We start from the raw sequence: 18,017 nt of genomic DNA on the forward strand, positions 1-18,017 counted from the left end.
GAGTTCTACCCATTTCTGGCTGTCTACATCATTGAAAACATTTTCAGCATGCATATTGTGTGGCATGCAAGCTGTTCCAGCATTGGCTTAGTTGCCTGGTTGGGGGGGGGGGGGGGCATGGTGGCAAGCTTCAGCATAAAACTACATTCTAATGGCAAGGTTGGATATGACTTGAAGCCAGTCTCTTATTTCTGTTGTTTGTACTTCCAGTTCTAACTATTCAGAAAATAGTACCGTATAAACTCATCTAATAATATTCAGAACAAGAAAGCCATAAAAATCCCACATTCTTGTTTGGAAGGGGGGGGGTTGTAAACATACATATCAAGACTAATTTACCTTCTTTGTCTTTAAATGCTTTAGTTCAAATGCCATATGCTATGTTCATAATTCATAAATGCTTGGCACATCTTAATGGCTAAATATTTTATTAATCTGCATGTCGGAAGGTTATAAGTTTAACTGAATCATGTACATGAATCACAGATGACCTCTTCAATCTTCAAGTGCAAACAGCATTTTGAGTTTCCAAACAAGCCCAACCTAACTGCAGCAGACAAGTTGCAAGTAACATATATTTGTTGAAATATTATATCAATATGTAACCTATAAACAGAAATACTGCTATGATTGACACCAGCAAACATTATTAAATGAAAATATTACTTGTAGAAGGTAGCAGGAACATCTCTTCCTCCAAGCCATTCAGCCACATCCTCCACATTGGGAATAGTTGCAGAGACAGCCATAAACCTCAACTGCACCCCCGTTCCCCCTGCACTGCTTGAAGGGTTGTGATCAGCAATGGCTTTCAGATCTTGTTTCAGTGTGCGCTGCACAGTCTTCATTCTGCTCACAACAGCCTCCATTGTTGGCCCTCTCTTCTCGTCATTCAACAAGTGAACCTGTAAGAGTAGGTTTTATAGATTTATGGTGAGGATTTGAAAAAGAAAATGATCATTTTTACACTTTTGTTTCTCGAAATGAAAAAAAAAGAGAGAAGAAAGTTGTTACATGTAAGTTGCCATACAAAGCTATCATCACAAAAAAAACAAAAAACTTATGCTTGTCTTGCACTGTGTGGTAGCATGCAATATAATACTAGTATGAAGTGCACATTGAACATACACATAATTATCTTAATTTTTTATTCTGATGTTTCTGAGTGATATGTGTATTTTAGACAAGCCCCTTCTCTTCCCCTGTAACTCATGGCTTCTCCCTGGAAATCATGTCTAGCTATGGGCCTCACCAAGATAGAAAGTTTAAATTATGACTGGAGTAGGATTACAGGGTCACTGCAAGTAAATAGACACTCTATCCCATTGGATATGTTGGACTTTGAAGCCAAAATGTAAGACAAAACCTTTCACAAACATATTAGAAGGAAATATCAGCAAGTAATGTGAATTTTACATATTTTCAGTTCAACAATAATAATATTTTAATGGACCAAATTCCCAAATTTGTGAAATAATCAGTAACACTAGCATACTTCTCCAAGGACAATTTTTCTCGATTTTTTTTACATGGAAGTGACAAGCAACATATGCCATGACTACAAACGGAAAACACCAAAATAGGCATTTTCTCCTCTAGTCTGTTAAAAGGATTCACTGCATGTGTGGCAAACAGACTGAGGTGACACGATGCATGCTATAAAGAACATGGTGGCTCTGTCCAAGTGACACTCAAGCAAAATGTGCAGCTTGTTGTGTCACTACAGTGCAAAAGGTTGCATTTATTTCTAAAGAATTGTTTCCAAGTGACAACGTTTGCTTGTCACTTCAGTCTGAAGTTCTCTTAGATGGTTGACTTGCCTCATCGATAAGGAATAGTTTCACAACTTGCACTAAGCTCTTATTGTCTCTCCACTTCCTAGTTAGAGAATCCCACTTCTCAGGCGTGGTTAGTATGATCTGATAGTTTTGCAGGGCAAAGTAGTCTGACAGTTCTGAATCACCTGTGATCTCCATGCATTTCAACCCAAGGTAAGAGAACTTTTCCATCCAGTCATTATATCTCTCTGTGCATAGTGCCTTCACAGGAGCCACTGTAAAGAAAACAGGAAAACTAATAAGATTCCTATGCTGCATATGTAACAACTAGAGTTTGAATTTTTAATGTACTTATATATTTATCCCATATGGGCTTACCAGGCCCATTTAATTTACAAAATTACACTATGGTACAATGTAATTTTTGCAGGAACAAAAGCCGAATTTTTAACGGTGATTTGAAAATAACATTAACTATTGTTAATTGACTCTTGCTTTTTTCATGTTGTACAAGGGAATATTACAGAAACCATCCACAAATGTCATGCATGATCTGTAGGGATTATATTCCGCATTTGCAGTAACACCAAAAAAGTTAATTGTGGAGATAGGGTCCACACATTCTTGATCTCAGCCATAGGGGATGTGATGTGATCAACACCATGCTCCTGCAAAAGTGCACATTGCTTAGAGACTGGGTGAGGCACAGAGCTGCATGTGTCCCCACCCGAGATCACCCCACCCTGGAAATTGAGCTAGAGTTCCCCACACAGCAGTCACATGCCCTACTCACTGGACCACTAGAGCTCCTAGTCTTCATCAGGAAACCGTTCAAATTCTTTTGCAAATAAAATTGCATAACTAGTGAAAGTGGTAAAATTACGAGTGTTTTTTCACTTATGATTTATTTTGTACTACAAGGGAATTTCAAATATTCACATAAATTATTTCATTTCTTTCTTCTTTTCTAAACTGAATTCACTGATAGATGCCATTGACAAGCAGGTTGATTGGCTGAGCACATTAACTCGTTGACAATTGATATTTTCTTCATGTTGATGCAGGTGCAACTTACTCACATAGTATAGATTATCAGTACAATATAAAAAGAAAAAATCTTTTATAAAATACCTAAAAGTACTTATGTTGGTGAGTATATGATTTCCGTGAAACTACGTTTCGGGATGTAACTACTCCCTTCATCAGGTAGATAGGCTATGCCAATTTAATTATGCCATTGGCTGCATCTTGGATCAAGAGGTATGGTAAAAATTGATAAAAAGGTTCAAATGTGATTTAAGGCAGCTGAACATGTGTAGGTGCCTTATTCCTACCATTACGTTGGAATCCTGATGTAAAAGTCCATAAAAACACTAAAACAATTTTACTAAAACACGTTAAAAACACTTTTCCAGAAGTGGCTCGGTGAACGCTGTACAGCTGTCTAAGGAGGCCCCTCATGGAATGCCGGAAGTTGTGCGGTGTATTTCCCTCTTACTCACTTTCCCTCCCCCTACTTCCGTTGGGTTACGTCATATCTACAGTCGGGATGCGCTAGCAAGCGGCGTGGAACCACCCACTCTGGTAGCGATGCGCTGTTGCCAGATTGACCTACTTCAGGATTTTCGCGAGCCCACAGAAACATGAGGAAGGCTGAACTACTGCAGCTCCTTATGTTACACAAACCCCAGTTCCCCATATATCGAATAGACAAGCTTGCAGAAGAAGCGGGACATACGGTGGCCCATCTCCCACCTTATCATTGTATGTACAATGCAATCTAACGTATTTAGACACAGGTCAAAGGGCTGGTAGCACAGAGGAACACTTTTCCACCTTTTACACCGTCTAAAATTTTGCAATTGACAGAACAGGCTATCGGGGATGTGACAGCAGATAGGTGGCGTTTGGCTATAGAACACGCAAGGAAGATTATTTCCGAAGCATGGGAAAAGGAGGGAGTTGAAGAGCAGCAAATGGAGGATTTTGTAATTTCACTTGGGTGGGAAGACAACAGTGACAGTAGTAGCTCAGATGAAGATGTTCCTTTACCAACCAACAATAAAGATGATCTTGGGATAGCGCCACTGCAATGGTAGCCGGTAAGCAAAAACAACTGATTCTTTAACTACTACTTCTGTTCTTTCATTCATTTTTTATGTTTTTACATACAGGTAGCTCAAAACATTAATTAACACATGTACCAAATGTATCATTAATGTTAAGGAAATCGAGCAATTGCCAAGCGTTTCGTTGTAATTTATTGAACTCTGTATTGCCAGAGCCTGTATTCTCATATAGCTCCCAAATTATCTCACTTCATACACCCACATGTGCCTCCCCGATGGCACAGTGGTAGGGTAAGTGTTGTCACCTTGTAATCAAGTAGTCCTGGGTTTGATACCCTGTCGAGGCACATAGTGGTTCGGATCTCACTTCCAACTGTAGGTCCATTCCAGATTAGCCGTAGTGTGCATAAAGTGGACTTTAAAACACCAACTCAATCAATCAATTCACACACAATTGATTTGTTCTTGATAAATTCTTCTCCGTAATACAGTAACTCAGTTCTGTAAAATTCTGTTTTAGAGGTGATTTTTTGTAGGTTCCTCAAAATATAATTTAAAAACGTGTTAACAAAACGAAGTTGTAAGTAATTTGTTTATACGTAATTTGCCCTAATTTTCAAGAAATACATTTCATTTGTACATTCTGAAACTTCAACAATCGCGGCGTGACAAAGAAGGCAAAAGAGGCGGCATGAAATCAAAGGAGAACGATTTGCCACAGTGTTGTTCATAACTAGAGCCCGGAAGTTCAGGCATTTATTTTAGTTAAAATAGGCAGGCAAAAAGGCATTTATAATGTGGAAAATAGGCACTAAAAATGAAAAAAAGGCAAAATAAACTGAAAAAATGGCACATTTGGAAGTCGCTTACTTTTATATATAATTTCTGGAAACATGTTAAAATCTACATTGGGAAGAGCATTTCAATTTTCTCCGTCTTGATTGCACATAACTACAAGGTGTTTTTTAAGTTCTCAACATTCATTGATAGTCGTCTGTCAGAGAGAATGTTTTTCATAATAGAAAATGATCTTTCTACTTCGACAGAAGTTATTGGAGCATACATAGAACAAGCTAATGTAGCTGGACTCATTTTGGTAACAGCATTTTCATCTTTTAGAATATCACAAATTGTTTTCAATTGTTTCAAGTCCTTATTTGCACTCACTACCCGTTTGCACTTTTCCGCAACAGCTGACCCCTTTTCTCCTGGCACTTCCATCATCTGCTGCATAGATTCCTCGAAGATTTTCATGGATGCTACAAGAGTCTCACCTCTTTTTTCTAGCTTTGTAATTGTCTCTGGCAATGCACCATAATGTGCAAAAATAAACGACAGTTCATTCTTCAGTTCTGAATAGCACAGGAGTTTTTCACTTCACGAATTGAAGCCGCTTCATTTTCTGGATGAGCATCGATCACCTCACTGATTTTTTCAAGGTTGTTAGCATAATATATAGCTGCTGATATCCAGGTTCCCCATCTTGTCAAGACTTGTTGCGGAGGAAAACTAAGCTCAGGCGTAACTTCCTGAAATTTTCGGGTTCGAGAGGGAGATTTCAGAAATATCTTCTTTGTGTTCGAAATCAACCTCTCCACTTCAGCAGTCAATCATGCACAAGGAAATGTTAACCGAAAGGCAATATCTTAACTCAGCATGAAATACTTTTTTTCTCACACTTTTCTCCTTCACCAATGTTGAAACATGCGTGAGTTCAATATTATTTAAATAAGGCGAAAATTATTCACGTAATAAACAGAAGAAAAATAAATGCCAACATTTTTTTTTAAAAAAAATGGCCAAATTTCATTGAAAAAGGCAGAAAAAGGCATTATAATTAAAAATAGGCAGTGGGGTCCCAAATAGGCAAAATGAAAAGGCTTCTAAAACATTCGAAACAACATAAAAAATGTATATCCGGAAAAATTTTATCAATATATGAAGTAAATAAAAAGAGGCATTTTGCCAAACTTCCGGGCTCTATTCATAACACAAGATGCATTTTCTTTTGTTGGTAATTCTGATACGATACAACATAAGTAAAAAGATGCCGGTAGCTGATGCTTGCAATGTACCATAATAGAAACACAACAAAGGTTCTTTCAGTGAAGGTTTTCGGTTGCTGTGTAGAGCAGGAAGATAAAATGTTTCATGCTTGCCAGAATGTAAAATTCACACTGGAAGTTAACGTCAACCTACAAGAAACTTCAGTTTCAAACTTCTAGATTCGTTAATTTATCACTTTACGACGGAAATAAAATATATTAGCATACTGATACGTATGTTCCCGCTCGGGCTTGGATGTTTGTGAATGTCCATTCATCAATTTCATCATTTCATTACTCATCCCCATCTTCGCAAATTAGCCAAGAGGCACAAAACGCGAAGTAAAATAAATCAAAATCAAATCAAATCAAATCAGATACGTACGTGCTTAATTTCGCGTGATGCTTTTTTCCCGAGCTTGCCAACAGCTGACTAGCCTGTCCGTGTGTTTGTGCGAACATGGCAACGTAGAAACCCCCCCCCCCCAGCCACATGGCAGCCAACGAGGAGACGTTCACGTCGGTCACGTTCTGCCGTTCTGATTGCACGCCGCTTCTTATCGCGTCCGTACTGTAGCTCAAAATCTATTATTTCGCGAGACGCGTTGATCACGGTCGGGGTGACCTGGAAGCCGATTTTTTCTCTTGTTGTGTCCCACCTTTTGAACATTTTAATCCATTTTTCATCAATGTTCCCATCTTCTGTTTAGTTTATTATCCCTCCCTTTGCAGATATACGCTGCTTCGTGTACATTCCTACTTAATGGTTTATGATCAACTCTCATTATTTCTCGCTTCTGAATTTCATGTTCTTCCTCGATCACATGTTCTGATAGTCCAGTTCTTGGGGTTCCTTGTTTTATGTCTTTGTCATGCTCCCCCCACCTAATTTTCATGCTCCAGCCGTTTGACCTATATATTCTCTATTGCACGAACATGTTATACTATAAACCCATTTTTCATTTTCCGTTTTATTTTCCTTTTCTTTCCCGTCCTTTTAATATTGTATGAAGTGTTTCTCTACCGTTCGTGGTCCCCTCATCCCGCATTTAATGCCATATTCTCTAGCTACTCTTTCTATCTTTTCCGAAATTCCTTTGAAATACGGAATGCCGATATATTTGTATTTCTTATTCGCTAAGTTAATTTCGTTTTCTTGCGTCTTTTCTCCTTTGTCACTGTTCATTTCTTCCCCCTCTCCCCTATCCTTTCTACATATTTTGTGCACTTTCCTGCGTATCTTATTCAAGTTTTCCTCTTTGTATCCATTCTTTTTTCCCATCCTATAGAACCATTCTTCTTCTTTTTCCCCTCTCGTTCTTTTGACTGCATAATCGTATTCTCCTGATGATAAAGTTAAGAAAGACGTTGTGTTTTGTTCTTTTGGCATGTTCTGACTTGCTATAAATGTATAAGTCTCCGGCAAGGGTTTTATGAAAAAACCCGGTTTTTAATTTTCGTTCTGGTTCTGATGATTTTTAAATCTAAGAAGCCCATTACATCCTTTACCATTTCTTCTTTTGATGCAGCCAATGGCATAATTAAATTGGCATAGCTTATCTACCTGATGAAGGGAGCAGTTACATCCCGAAACGTAGTTTCACGGAAATCATATACTCACCAACATAAGTACTTTTAGGTATTTTATATGAGATTTTTTTTCTTTTTATACTGTACTGATAATCAATTGATCTTGCCACCAAAGTTCCTGGTTTGAGTGCCAGCCTGTTCATGGTTGTTCTGTGTGAGTGTTCTTTCATCATCTTCTTTTAATCATCACTCATCCTCATTTGCTAAAAGTGGCAGATAATTTACGCTAGAAATGAATTTAAAAAATTTAAAAAATTGGGAACTTTTGAGTTTGAACTTGTTTTCTTGTTAAACATGGATCAAGTATGACAAACATCTCATCACTATGAAGTTGTAGCAAGTCATTTGGAACAGTGGCGTATTCTGAAAATTTGACCTGATTTACCACAACAATTCTTACTTATTGTAGATATTTATTATATATTAATTAGATATAATAGAAGAGAGGCATGCAAGTAAAACAAAAACAGAAGTCCGAAAAGTTCAAATTTTATGTCAATTTCTATATATATATAATGAAAAAATTTGGATTACCGGCAATAAATCAGATAACATGGGAGAATAATAATCAGGTATATTGTGTATATATTCTGACTTTAGTTTAATTTAAGACGTTAATGAAACATTTTGTGAAGTACCATCTTACAAAAGACTGGTCACATCAAGAAATATAGAGAAAAATACCAGAAAATAAGCCCTTTTAAGTGGCAGTAATGTGGTGTTCATTCTAAGAACATCATGAAGAAGACAGATAAATTAAAGTTATTACTTACTGTAGACAATTTTATAATCCCTTGTATAGTTTGACCTCTCCACTTCAATAACTAAACGCACAATAGCAAGTTCAAACAAAACAGTCTTCCCTGAGCCAGTAGGTGCAGAAACTACCACAGGCTCATCTGAAATAATAAATATGCATATATTAGGATTATATCAATAAGAAATTTAACAATGCTCATAGAGTATGGATACATGAGACATATTCAAAAAGTAAGTTATTTAAAATAGATGATGATTTAGTTTCAAAGAATTTTATTGCTTTCAGAATTGCCTGAACACCACACAAGTTTCATGTTATTAGAGGCATTTTTATCACAACTCATTTTTGAATTCATCCCTCATAGAATGTCTACCTATGAAGGCAGCCTCTTATTTTAGGTCACTGACGTTACAAGCATTTAAACATGTTTTTCGATATCCTATGACCAACATTGATAGAAAGATAGAGATAAAAGGGAAGGAGGAAAAAGAAGATAAATAGAAAGAGAGAGAAAGAAGAATGAAAGACAGAAAGAAAGGACATGGAGAAACAGTGGAAGATAACAGAATAAGATAGAAAAACATAATGAGAAATGGGCAAAAATGCAGAGAGAGAGAGAGAAAGAGAGAGAGAGAGAGAGAGAGAGAGAGAGAGAGAGAGAGAGAGAGAGAGAGAGAGAGAAGGAGGAGGAAAAAGCAAAAAACAGAATCTATGAAATCATATTCACTGAAGCAGAGCCCACCTAAAAATATTCCTGCCACCCTTGAACCCACCCAAACCACATTATGGCTTGATATGGGGATAGAGTTCAATTAGGTAGTCATCCTACATGCTAAGCTGCTATTCCTTACCTGTATAAAGTACAACATCCAACGCTTTTGACTGGATAATATTGAAGCATGGGTATGCTGAAAATACCTGCCTATATTTCTCAGCTATTCATTTTGTAAGGAAAAATTATTCATCAAAATAATAATTTCTACAGAATACAATTGAGTTGCTGAGGACAATGTGATAACTCCTATTAGTAGTTACTACTAGGACTGAGCCAATATTGACATATCGGAATCGGTATCAGAAAGCATTGGTTGGAATTTAACCAGTGAGATTGACTGAAACTTTTCCAGAGTCCACTTGCCTTGCAAAGCCAGCAAAAATGTCATGTAACAATTTCATGAAGTCTAAATATCTGCAATATGCATAATTTTTAATATACTTGCAACAATATTGTTTATTTATTTATTTATTGAAATTTCCAGTACAGCAGAAGCCATTTTAAACCGAAAAGAAACAACAGTAAAACAGTACACTAGTGTTAAAATGAACACACGAAACAAGATAAAATAAAATTAAACACAATATAAACATAAACATAAACAAGTCAAGACAGTTCCAAGGTAAACAGATGTGTTTCACAAAAGCATTACTTATATACAATATTTTCTATGTTTGTGATAAAGGATGGATATGAACTGAATATATCGGTTTGGTTAGATATGACATTGAACTGATTTGGTAGCCTATGAAATAGTGAATGTTGAATGAGTGAGAGGCTTGGAGTTGCAGTGTGGAAAGTTTCCTTGCTCCGTGTTTTGTGTCTGGCCACTCTGAGGGAGAGTTCGTGGAGTGGGATGCTGCATCTTAGGTTTCCATTAATGATCTCATGTAGTAATTTCATATCTGCAACGTATCTACGTGATTCTGGAGTATTTATGTTTAAGTTTACAAGCAGATCTCTCTTAGGTAGGTGTCTCAGGGCCGGCACTCTATATCGAACGATGGAGAGGAAAAAGCTGAGAACATTGTCGATCTTGGAGGTATGAGAAGGGGCAGCCATGTTCCAGATGGGTGAACAGTATTCTAGAATGGGGGACACAAATGTTTTGAAGTAAATAGAAAGTGCTTTCGGGTTATGGATTTCGGTGAATCTGTAAAGTAAGCCTAGCATACGCATTCCCTTTTTTGTGATGGTTGATATGTGATTATCGATAGTTAGTTTAGAATCTATGAGGATACCTATATCTCGGTGTTGTGCTTCTTTTGCTAGAGTGATGTCGGTGAGTGTATAATTACCTTCAAGAATGTTTTGCTTCAATGAAATTGTTACGTAAGAGCATTTCGAAGGGTTTGTGGACAGTTTCCATCGCTTACACCATTCGGAGAATCTATTTATGTCATTTTGGAGAAGTTGCATGTCTGATGGCTGTTTTATTTCTCTCATAATCTTGCAATCATCAACGAACATTAGAATTGTGCTTGAGATGGGGGAATTAAAGAGGTCTGTGAGATCATCCAGATATAATACAAATAACAGAGGGCCAAGAACGCTTCCTTGCGGCACACCAGATATAACAGGAAGCCAGTTAGAATTAGTTCCAGGAAGTATAACATGTTGTTGTCTATTTCTTAGATAGTCTTTCACTATTTTTAACGTGTTTCCAGTTATATTAAATCTGTTAGCTAATTTATGCAGTAAGTAATGGTGATCCACTGAATCAAAAGCTTTGGACAGATCAAAGTACAGAACATCCAACTGATTACAATTAGTAATTGCGTTTATGGCATAGGATTGCATAGAAGACAGATTTGTAAGGCATGAAGAATTTGGAAGAAATCCGTGTTGTGCTGGGTTAATGTAAGGGGATGTGAATTTCAGAAGTCTATTTTTTAGAATCTTTTCACAGACAATAGCAAGTGTTGAAAGGAGAGAAATGAGCCTGTAACATGTAGTATCGTTTGCATTGCCAGATTTAAAAATAGGAATGATATTTGCTTTCTTCCATTGAGTGGGAAAGCAGCCTTCAGAGAAGCACCTATTGTATAACATTGCAAGAGGAGTAGCTAGCGAGTGAGCTGTTTTTTGAAGGAAAATAATAGGAATATTGTCTGGTCCAGATGCTCGGTGAGAAGAAAGGGAGGTAAGGAAGTGCAATACTTCACCTGGCTCTATAAAGACGGTAGAAAGAGAGTGAGAGCAGATAGATTTGATAGGTGGGTGATCTAAAACATCATTTGAAACAAAATTATTTTGAAATGTTTGATTGAATAGTTCAGCTCTATCATTACCAACAGCTGAAATGCAGTAGCGAAGCGTAGTCTTACGAAGGAGGCAAGCAATGTTTCAGTACAACAAAACATGTAGTACAATGGCACGCCAAGAGAGGGATTAAAGGTTTATAGCCTCATTGGCCCGGTCACTGTATTTGTCAAAATATCATAATAAAGTGACGGTTCTAAAAATAAACCATATGATCCTCAAACGTCACATTTACTTTCGAAATTCCAGGTAACGTTATTCGTATGGTAGTAAACGTCTTACATATGGAAACTTTCCGCATACGACTAAAGGGGTACGTAATTTCTTATTTATTTATTAGTACTTTCATTTGTTCATTATTTTTTAATGTGGGCAAACGGTAACCAAACGGATTAAGGTAAAATAACTCATTTATTTAATTTACACTGCGTGATTGTAATTTTGGATTTGTGGGCACCCTAAAAATCGTATTCGGAGTCAAACATTAAAATAAAAGTTAAATACAAACTTTAAAAAATTCATTTCAAACCAAAGAAACACGTGCATAGACGATGTACTCACCACAATAAATTCCAAACTCCTTTGCATATATGAGAAATTTCCCGCTATGGAACAATTCAACAAATCTTAGGGTCTCAAGGTTCTCAAAACGTGAAGACACTCCCATGCTCTTTCCACAACTGGAAAGCATCCACGCAAGATCACTTTGGAAATCTCTGAAACGAGCGAAAGTGATACCAACCTATTTCCTTAATTTTATCCCTCATGGGAAGGAAAGATATATCAGTATGGAGATAGAAATTAAGCGGTGGAATCAGAATCATTACAGCAGAAAGAGTATATACATAATATTTAAGTAATAAAGTGTCATATAGAGGCGGGGCCGGGGCCGGGGGAGGGTTGGCCCCCCTTTGGCCCAGTATTCCTAAGAAAAGGAAAGTCAAAGGCAGGAAAAGATGACAAAATGAGGAGACTACTACAAAAAATCCTGGGAGCACCAATTGTGTCATAATAATAAAACTTAAAACATGTTCTTGTGTTCATAATGTGTACAATGTATAAGATTTAATTGTGCTGTGTAAATATCAGTAGAGAGTTCTTTTTAGATAGCTTTATTTTCACCCCACGTTTTATTCAAAAGCAGTCAATTTATTGAATGTGGTTGTAAAATTTGTGAAACAGCTCACTTGAATTACTGTGTAAATAATTTGGCAGTTGCAAACACTGGTGCGGTCAACACTTTTGACGTAATTTGAGCTGGACCGAGCTGGACACAGGGTGCAGATCAAGGTCCGTCGAATCTTCCCTCCCTCCCTGGGGAAACTCTTCACGGGGGTGCAGACATTTCACTTCCTGGAAACACAAACCCCCGCCCTTTACTATCTCGCCCGAACTCCCAATATCCACTTTTTTACGCGTTTTACAATTGGCGAAATCTAAAATAAATTGTAATATAAAATGGTATATATGGAATTTAGAACAATGATAATAACTTATTCTAGTTATTTTATGACTAAGAATTATTTTTATATTCGCGATCTTGTTTACGTGTTCATGAAGACAAATATTCTTTACTCGTAGTTTTTGGTGGCAATATATCCTTCTGCTTTCGGTTGAGCTCGGCCATTTTCGGGAATAACGCAAGCTCAGCAAGCAGAGCTTTTGGTATAAGCGTTGTGGACGGGTTCCACTCGAATTTCATGCTTCGCCATGTGACTCTTTCGGGTGCGTTATTTTCCCGCAGAACAGCCGCAAGCATTGAGGTTGCTGCTTGCTACAGAGCTGCTGAGGGAGTTTGCGGCCGTAATTTTTCGCGAAATCGAGTGCGATGGAAACGAAATAAGTCCAAAACATTAAGTACATTAAATGATATTCGAATAATGCAAGCAGTGCTTGCATTGCTTGTACTATATCTTCGCCTCTGCTGAAATGCCATTGTGTGTTGCTTCCAAAGGGATGCGTTTGGAAGCAATTTATCAATGTCCAGAATCTCTTCGGATTAGTAAGGAGTTCATTTGTGACTGTGTTTACATATTCTGTGTATTTCTGTTTCGTAAGGTCTTTACTATGCTTACGAAGTGCTTTGAAAGTGTTGTGTGTGTGGGGATTGGGGAAACTTTTCCACAGCTGCCATGCTCTCTTTTTGTTGTGCAACAGATGCTGTAGCTCCTTATCGAACCATGGGAGAAACTTTTTACTTTTCATTGTTTTATGTGGCACATAGTCCTGAATTAGGGCATGAATAACGTTCGTAAACAGTTCGACAGCCTCGGTCACGTTCCCTTCGGAAAGCAGGTTCTAGTTGAAAAGGTCAATGGCTCGACGGACGGTGTCCCACGGCATTTTCTTCCACAGTGGAATCTTATGCCTGGGGGGTGCAGAAGGGATTTTGAAGGTAGCGCACAGCGACTCGTGGTCCGACTGAAGCAGATTCAAAGAGGGCATGACGTCACAGGTTTCAAACGAGGACAATATGAAGTCAAGGTTTTTATCTTTTCTCGTATTGTGCATGTTGTGTTGAAGAAGACCCAGTCCATGAATAAAATTGTCTATGAACCAGTCTTCGTCTCCAGTGGTTGGTATGCCATTTACAGGATTATTCCACTTTATGTCCATATTAAAATCCCCACACAAAATAACTTCGTGGCTGGACAGAGCTGCCAAAGTGGAATCATAGCAACAATCTAAGAGTTCTTTGGGACTCCGCCTATCAGGCCGATAGAAACAACCTACAAGTATTTTTCTACGGTGGTTAGTACTTACTTCTATCCAGATTAATTCGCAGTCTCGTTGTAAATCCAATCGTATCTTGCTGTGCCACTTCTTGTTCACACACACCATAACACCACCACCACTACGCATTTCACGATCTTTACGGTAAACATCGAACTGCTCATAGAGGGGAATTTCAACACAAGAGATATCAGAATTGAGCCAAGACTCACTAAAGCACACACAGTCGTATTCGGAGAACTCAGTCGCCATTAATTCACAGTCCAAAAACTTATTCTTTAGACTCTGCACGTTTTGATAATATAGGTGAAAGACACCATCACTTGTTGTTATCCCCGTAGACGTCCCTGGTCCAGGCTGAAGTTCGACGTCTCTGTGCAGCAACAGCAGGAGGAAGAGGTGCTGGAGCATGCATTTCCTGGTGGAGGTCCCGGGCGAGGCTTTCTTCGAAGCGTCCTTGCACGCGCTCGCCCCTCGAAGAGCACAAAGCGTTGGAAAAGCACTCAGAGTTTTCAAGTATCTGTCCTAGAACTGATCTGCAAACATATTCCCATCGTTTACTGCAATTTCACAAGGCGGACAACACTTTTGCACTATGCAAATTCACACTAGTACTAGCGCAAAACAGGTAAAGAATGGAGCTACACATTTTGCACAACCTGCACTGGGCGCCATCTTGGAGAGAAATCGATTTTGTGATTAAATAATTATTTCATGTGAAATTATGAATATATTAAAGCAAAACTGAATATTGAATAGTTTCAATAGAAATCTCATATATATTAAAATTTATACACATTCTGAACTTCTTTGAATTGTTACGATTTTGAAGTCCTGGGATTGGAAATTGCTAAAGGTATTGGCAGTGGCATCACTATTGGTTCAAAGTGGTATCAGCTCAGCCATTAGAACTTCTAACACAAAATAGCTTCATTTTAAGAACAACAACTTGTATAATATTTATAGTAACAAAACGGCATCATGATTTGACCCAAGGATACGTATTTCCAGAATGGATCGAAGATCACCGATTGAGTGATGTACAGGTTGTGATATGTGAGGTACTTGCTGATCACTCTCATCATCAGGCAGCCTGAAACACAGAGGATCTATTTAGAAAAACTAGTACAGATAGATAACTCTTAAATAATTTAATTCCTTTGCTAATATTCTCATTAAAATCCATTCAAAGTTGGGCAAGTATGAAGAAGCATGGAGTTGGGATAGCAAGAACATGACATACAGCCAATGAACTAACTGATTTCAGGTTCTTACTCAGATGAAAAAGAAAGTCCCAGGCTCTTTTGAAAAAATCTATAAAGTGAAAAAAATGATATATCTAAAATGTTGTAAAAGTACCTAGGTATAAAAACTACAACTAAACCATCTGATATAATTTTATCTGAAAATTAATTGAAATTACATGTAAAAAGGGTCCTAATAAAGTTGGCTCCGGGCCTCCACATATATAAATCCATACCTGACTATGATAAAGAGGGTAAGATAGCTAGTAAAAGAAACGTTTAGATCACTGATTTACCTTGACTTGGATCTGCTACACTCGGTTTAGTAAATATTTTAATCAAAGGTCACCTCATATAAGTTTATTAAGCATAATGCATACGTAACACTCAAATACATAGAAACACTCAAATATAAATTAACAAAACACACACACACATTACAGAGGTTAAGTGTTGCATTTGGAATAGTTATACTGTTGTCAAGAGCCACAGACATCATGCAGATGGACAGTTTGGGTATGAATTTTTTTCTTGAATTACTCACACACTGCAGAAGTGTTCACCATCCAAAGGGTAGACCTCACCCTCCAGAAGACTTGTGAGGGTGAGGACTTGTGCAAGTTATGAGGGTGGACCACAAGGGTAAAGTCGAATCATGAGGATGAAGATGAGCCATACAGGTTAGGGCAAGGGTGAGCTGGAAGAGTGAGGGAGATGGAATGCAGTGAATGAGGTAGTTACTAATTTTGTTTCTCTTTAATACAACATAAATTATTATGTGATTATTATCTCTGCCTATTATCATTTTTGCATTAATTACTATTAAATTGTTCGTATTTTCTCCATCACTTGGTTCCTGACCATAGACCTATACTGATGCAGAATCAGTTGCTAGTTGTCCTATCGCAAAAATGTTATGTGTTTACTTCTCAATGTTCTCCTTCAGTTTGTGAACTACTTTTTAAAAATCCCCCCACTGTATATGTGTGTGCATTTATTTCAAGCTTACCTTGCAGCACCAGAAGGTTTACGGGGAGACAACTCATCCATGGACATATTATCTGATTCAGCATCATCTGAATTATATTTTCCACTAGATAGTCCACCAATAGCATCTGTTGGTCCGTATTGAGATTCTACACCATGTCCAAGTCTTTTAATCTGAAAAATGCAGTGAAAAATTAGGATTCAACAGTTAAAATGAGATCTTCTGTCACAAAAATATTTATTTATATTTTTTTACATATTGAGGAATCACTTTGCATGTTTTCTATTGTTTGCCAGTACCTTCATCTTCATATTCAACATGCCCCCCCCCCCTGAGATTTATGGAAAGAGTTAATGTAATTCCAATGGTGAAATTGTAGATATATTTTATAACAAAAAGTATTGTTTGCTCTTACTTACAGGCCATAAGTTACAGTAACTATTATTATTATTATTATTATTATTATTATTATTTGAAATAGGGTTACATTTAAGCTTACAGTCTATTTTATACTGATTATCTAACTATAGAAAAACAGCTTTTTGTCCTACATGAATTAATATTAAGTACGTATACAGTTATGCAAATTGTATATAGATATACAGAATATGGAAATTACAAATGTATGTAAATTAAAAACACATAACCAGAAGAGTGTGGTAAAGGAAGGCAGAGCCAGTGCCGCTTGTGTTGTTTTTTTTACAAACAATTTTGATATCTTAAGTTCATGTTTTTCAATGCCTTTATACACCTTGGAATGGAATTTATCTACTTTAAGATATTTACATATGCAGACTTTTCAATTGCCCTATTTCCCGTTGTATTGGCTGGGGCCTGACCCTTCACTATTCTTGGCAACATGGCACATCTGATCCTCGTTAGAAGGAAGAGGACTGCTCACCTTTCTCCCCACTTTTTGAGTGACTTTTGCTGTTCTTGCATGGTCACTGTTCTTCCTTCCACCTTCACGAAAAAAATAAGGCTGACAGCAAGCGGTCCCCGGCTTGCTTCGTCTTTGGCAAGGGTGTTGAGAAAACCTCATCCACACTGGCGGCAAGTGTTGCTAACTTCCAGAATTTTCTATGTATCCGCTCGGTACGATTATTCATGTGTGAAACTTAACAGTATTGATCAAATTAGCTTATGAAGTTAAGTCAATGAGTACCAGTCGTATGGTATCTATAAGAAATATAATGACCAGCTAATACTTGGACATATCCGTCATGGGGTCAGTAACTCCTAAATATAGAGAGTACATAACACTGCAAACAGGGTGAGGAAGAGGGTGCATTTGGAAGCGTGGGAGCTGCATGGCCATCGTCCTGTGTTATTCTGTTCTTTTGTGTGGTGTTTTTGCTGTATTGTGTTAAAGTATGGTCTACATTGAAAATAACCACCAGGATTGACAAACGAGACGAGCCATCGATTTGGAGTGCTGAAGGACTCGATTAGGGATCTTCTTTGGAAACCATTGAGTTCAAGAACTTGTACCGAAAAGTTGGAGGTGGTGAATCATGAGAGACCATGTCCTAAACTATGCATAACCAAAACAAGTAAGAAAAACGGGAAAGTTTTCATTAAGTAGATAAAAGTGTATCAGCAAAAAACAATATTATGTTTGAATTTGTTTAAGTCCACTTTATGCACAGAAAGGCTAATTGGGACTTGACCTACAGTTTAAAGTGGAATCCAAACCACTCGACCGATTATCGAATCTGAGGCCCGTTCATTACAAGGCAACGAAGTTACGTATTGTGTGGTTATGTAGTAGCA

At 37.5% G+C, this 18,017-nt stretch overlaps 1 protein-coding gene across 2 annotated transcripts in view; it reads right to left on the reverse strand.

Annotated features, from left to right (window-relative positions):
* Window positions 1–18,017, reverse strand: part of LOC145988871 (putative ATP-dependent DNA helicase HFM1) — a 357,472-nt gene that overhangs the window by 318,842 nt on the left and 20,613 nt on the right. The window contains exons 4-9 of one of the 2 annotated variants that reach the window (XM_083124130.1): window positions 16,266–16,417; window positions 15,014–15,105; window positions 9,094–9,177; window positions 8,256–8,381; window positions 1,821–2,053; window positions 667–905 (exon numbers count right to left, since the gene is read on the reverse strand). In XM_083124130.1, the coding sequence (XP_082980256.1) occupies window positions 667–905; window positions 1,821–2,053; window positions 8,256–8,381; window positions 9,094–9,177; window positions 15,014–15,105; window positions 16,266–16,417 (926 nt within the window). Of the gene's footprint in view, window positions 1–666; window positions 906–1,820; window positions 2,054–8,255; window positions 8,382–9,093; window positions 9,178–15,013; window positions 15,106–16,265; window positions 16,418–18,017 lie in introns of those variants that run through there. The other variant, XM_083124131.1, reaches the window with a different exon arrangement.

The sequence above is a fragment of the Lepisma saccharinum genome, chromosome 6, assembly GCF_977018435.1.
Source record: "Lepisma saccharinum chromosome 6, izLepSacc3.1, whole genome shotgun sequence".
Taxonomy (NCBI): Eukaryota; Metazoa; Arthropoda; class Insecta; order Zygentoma; family Lepismatidae; genus Lepisma; species Lepisma saccharinum.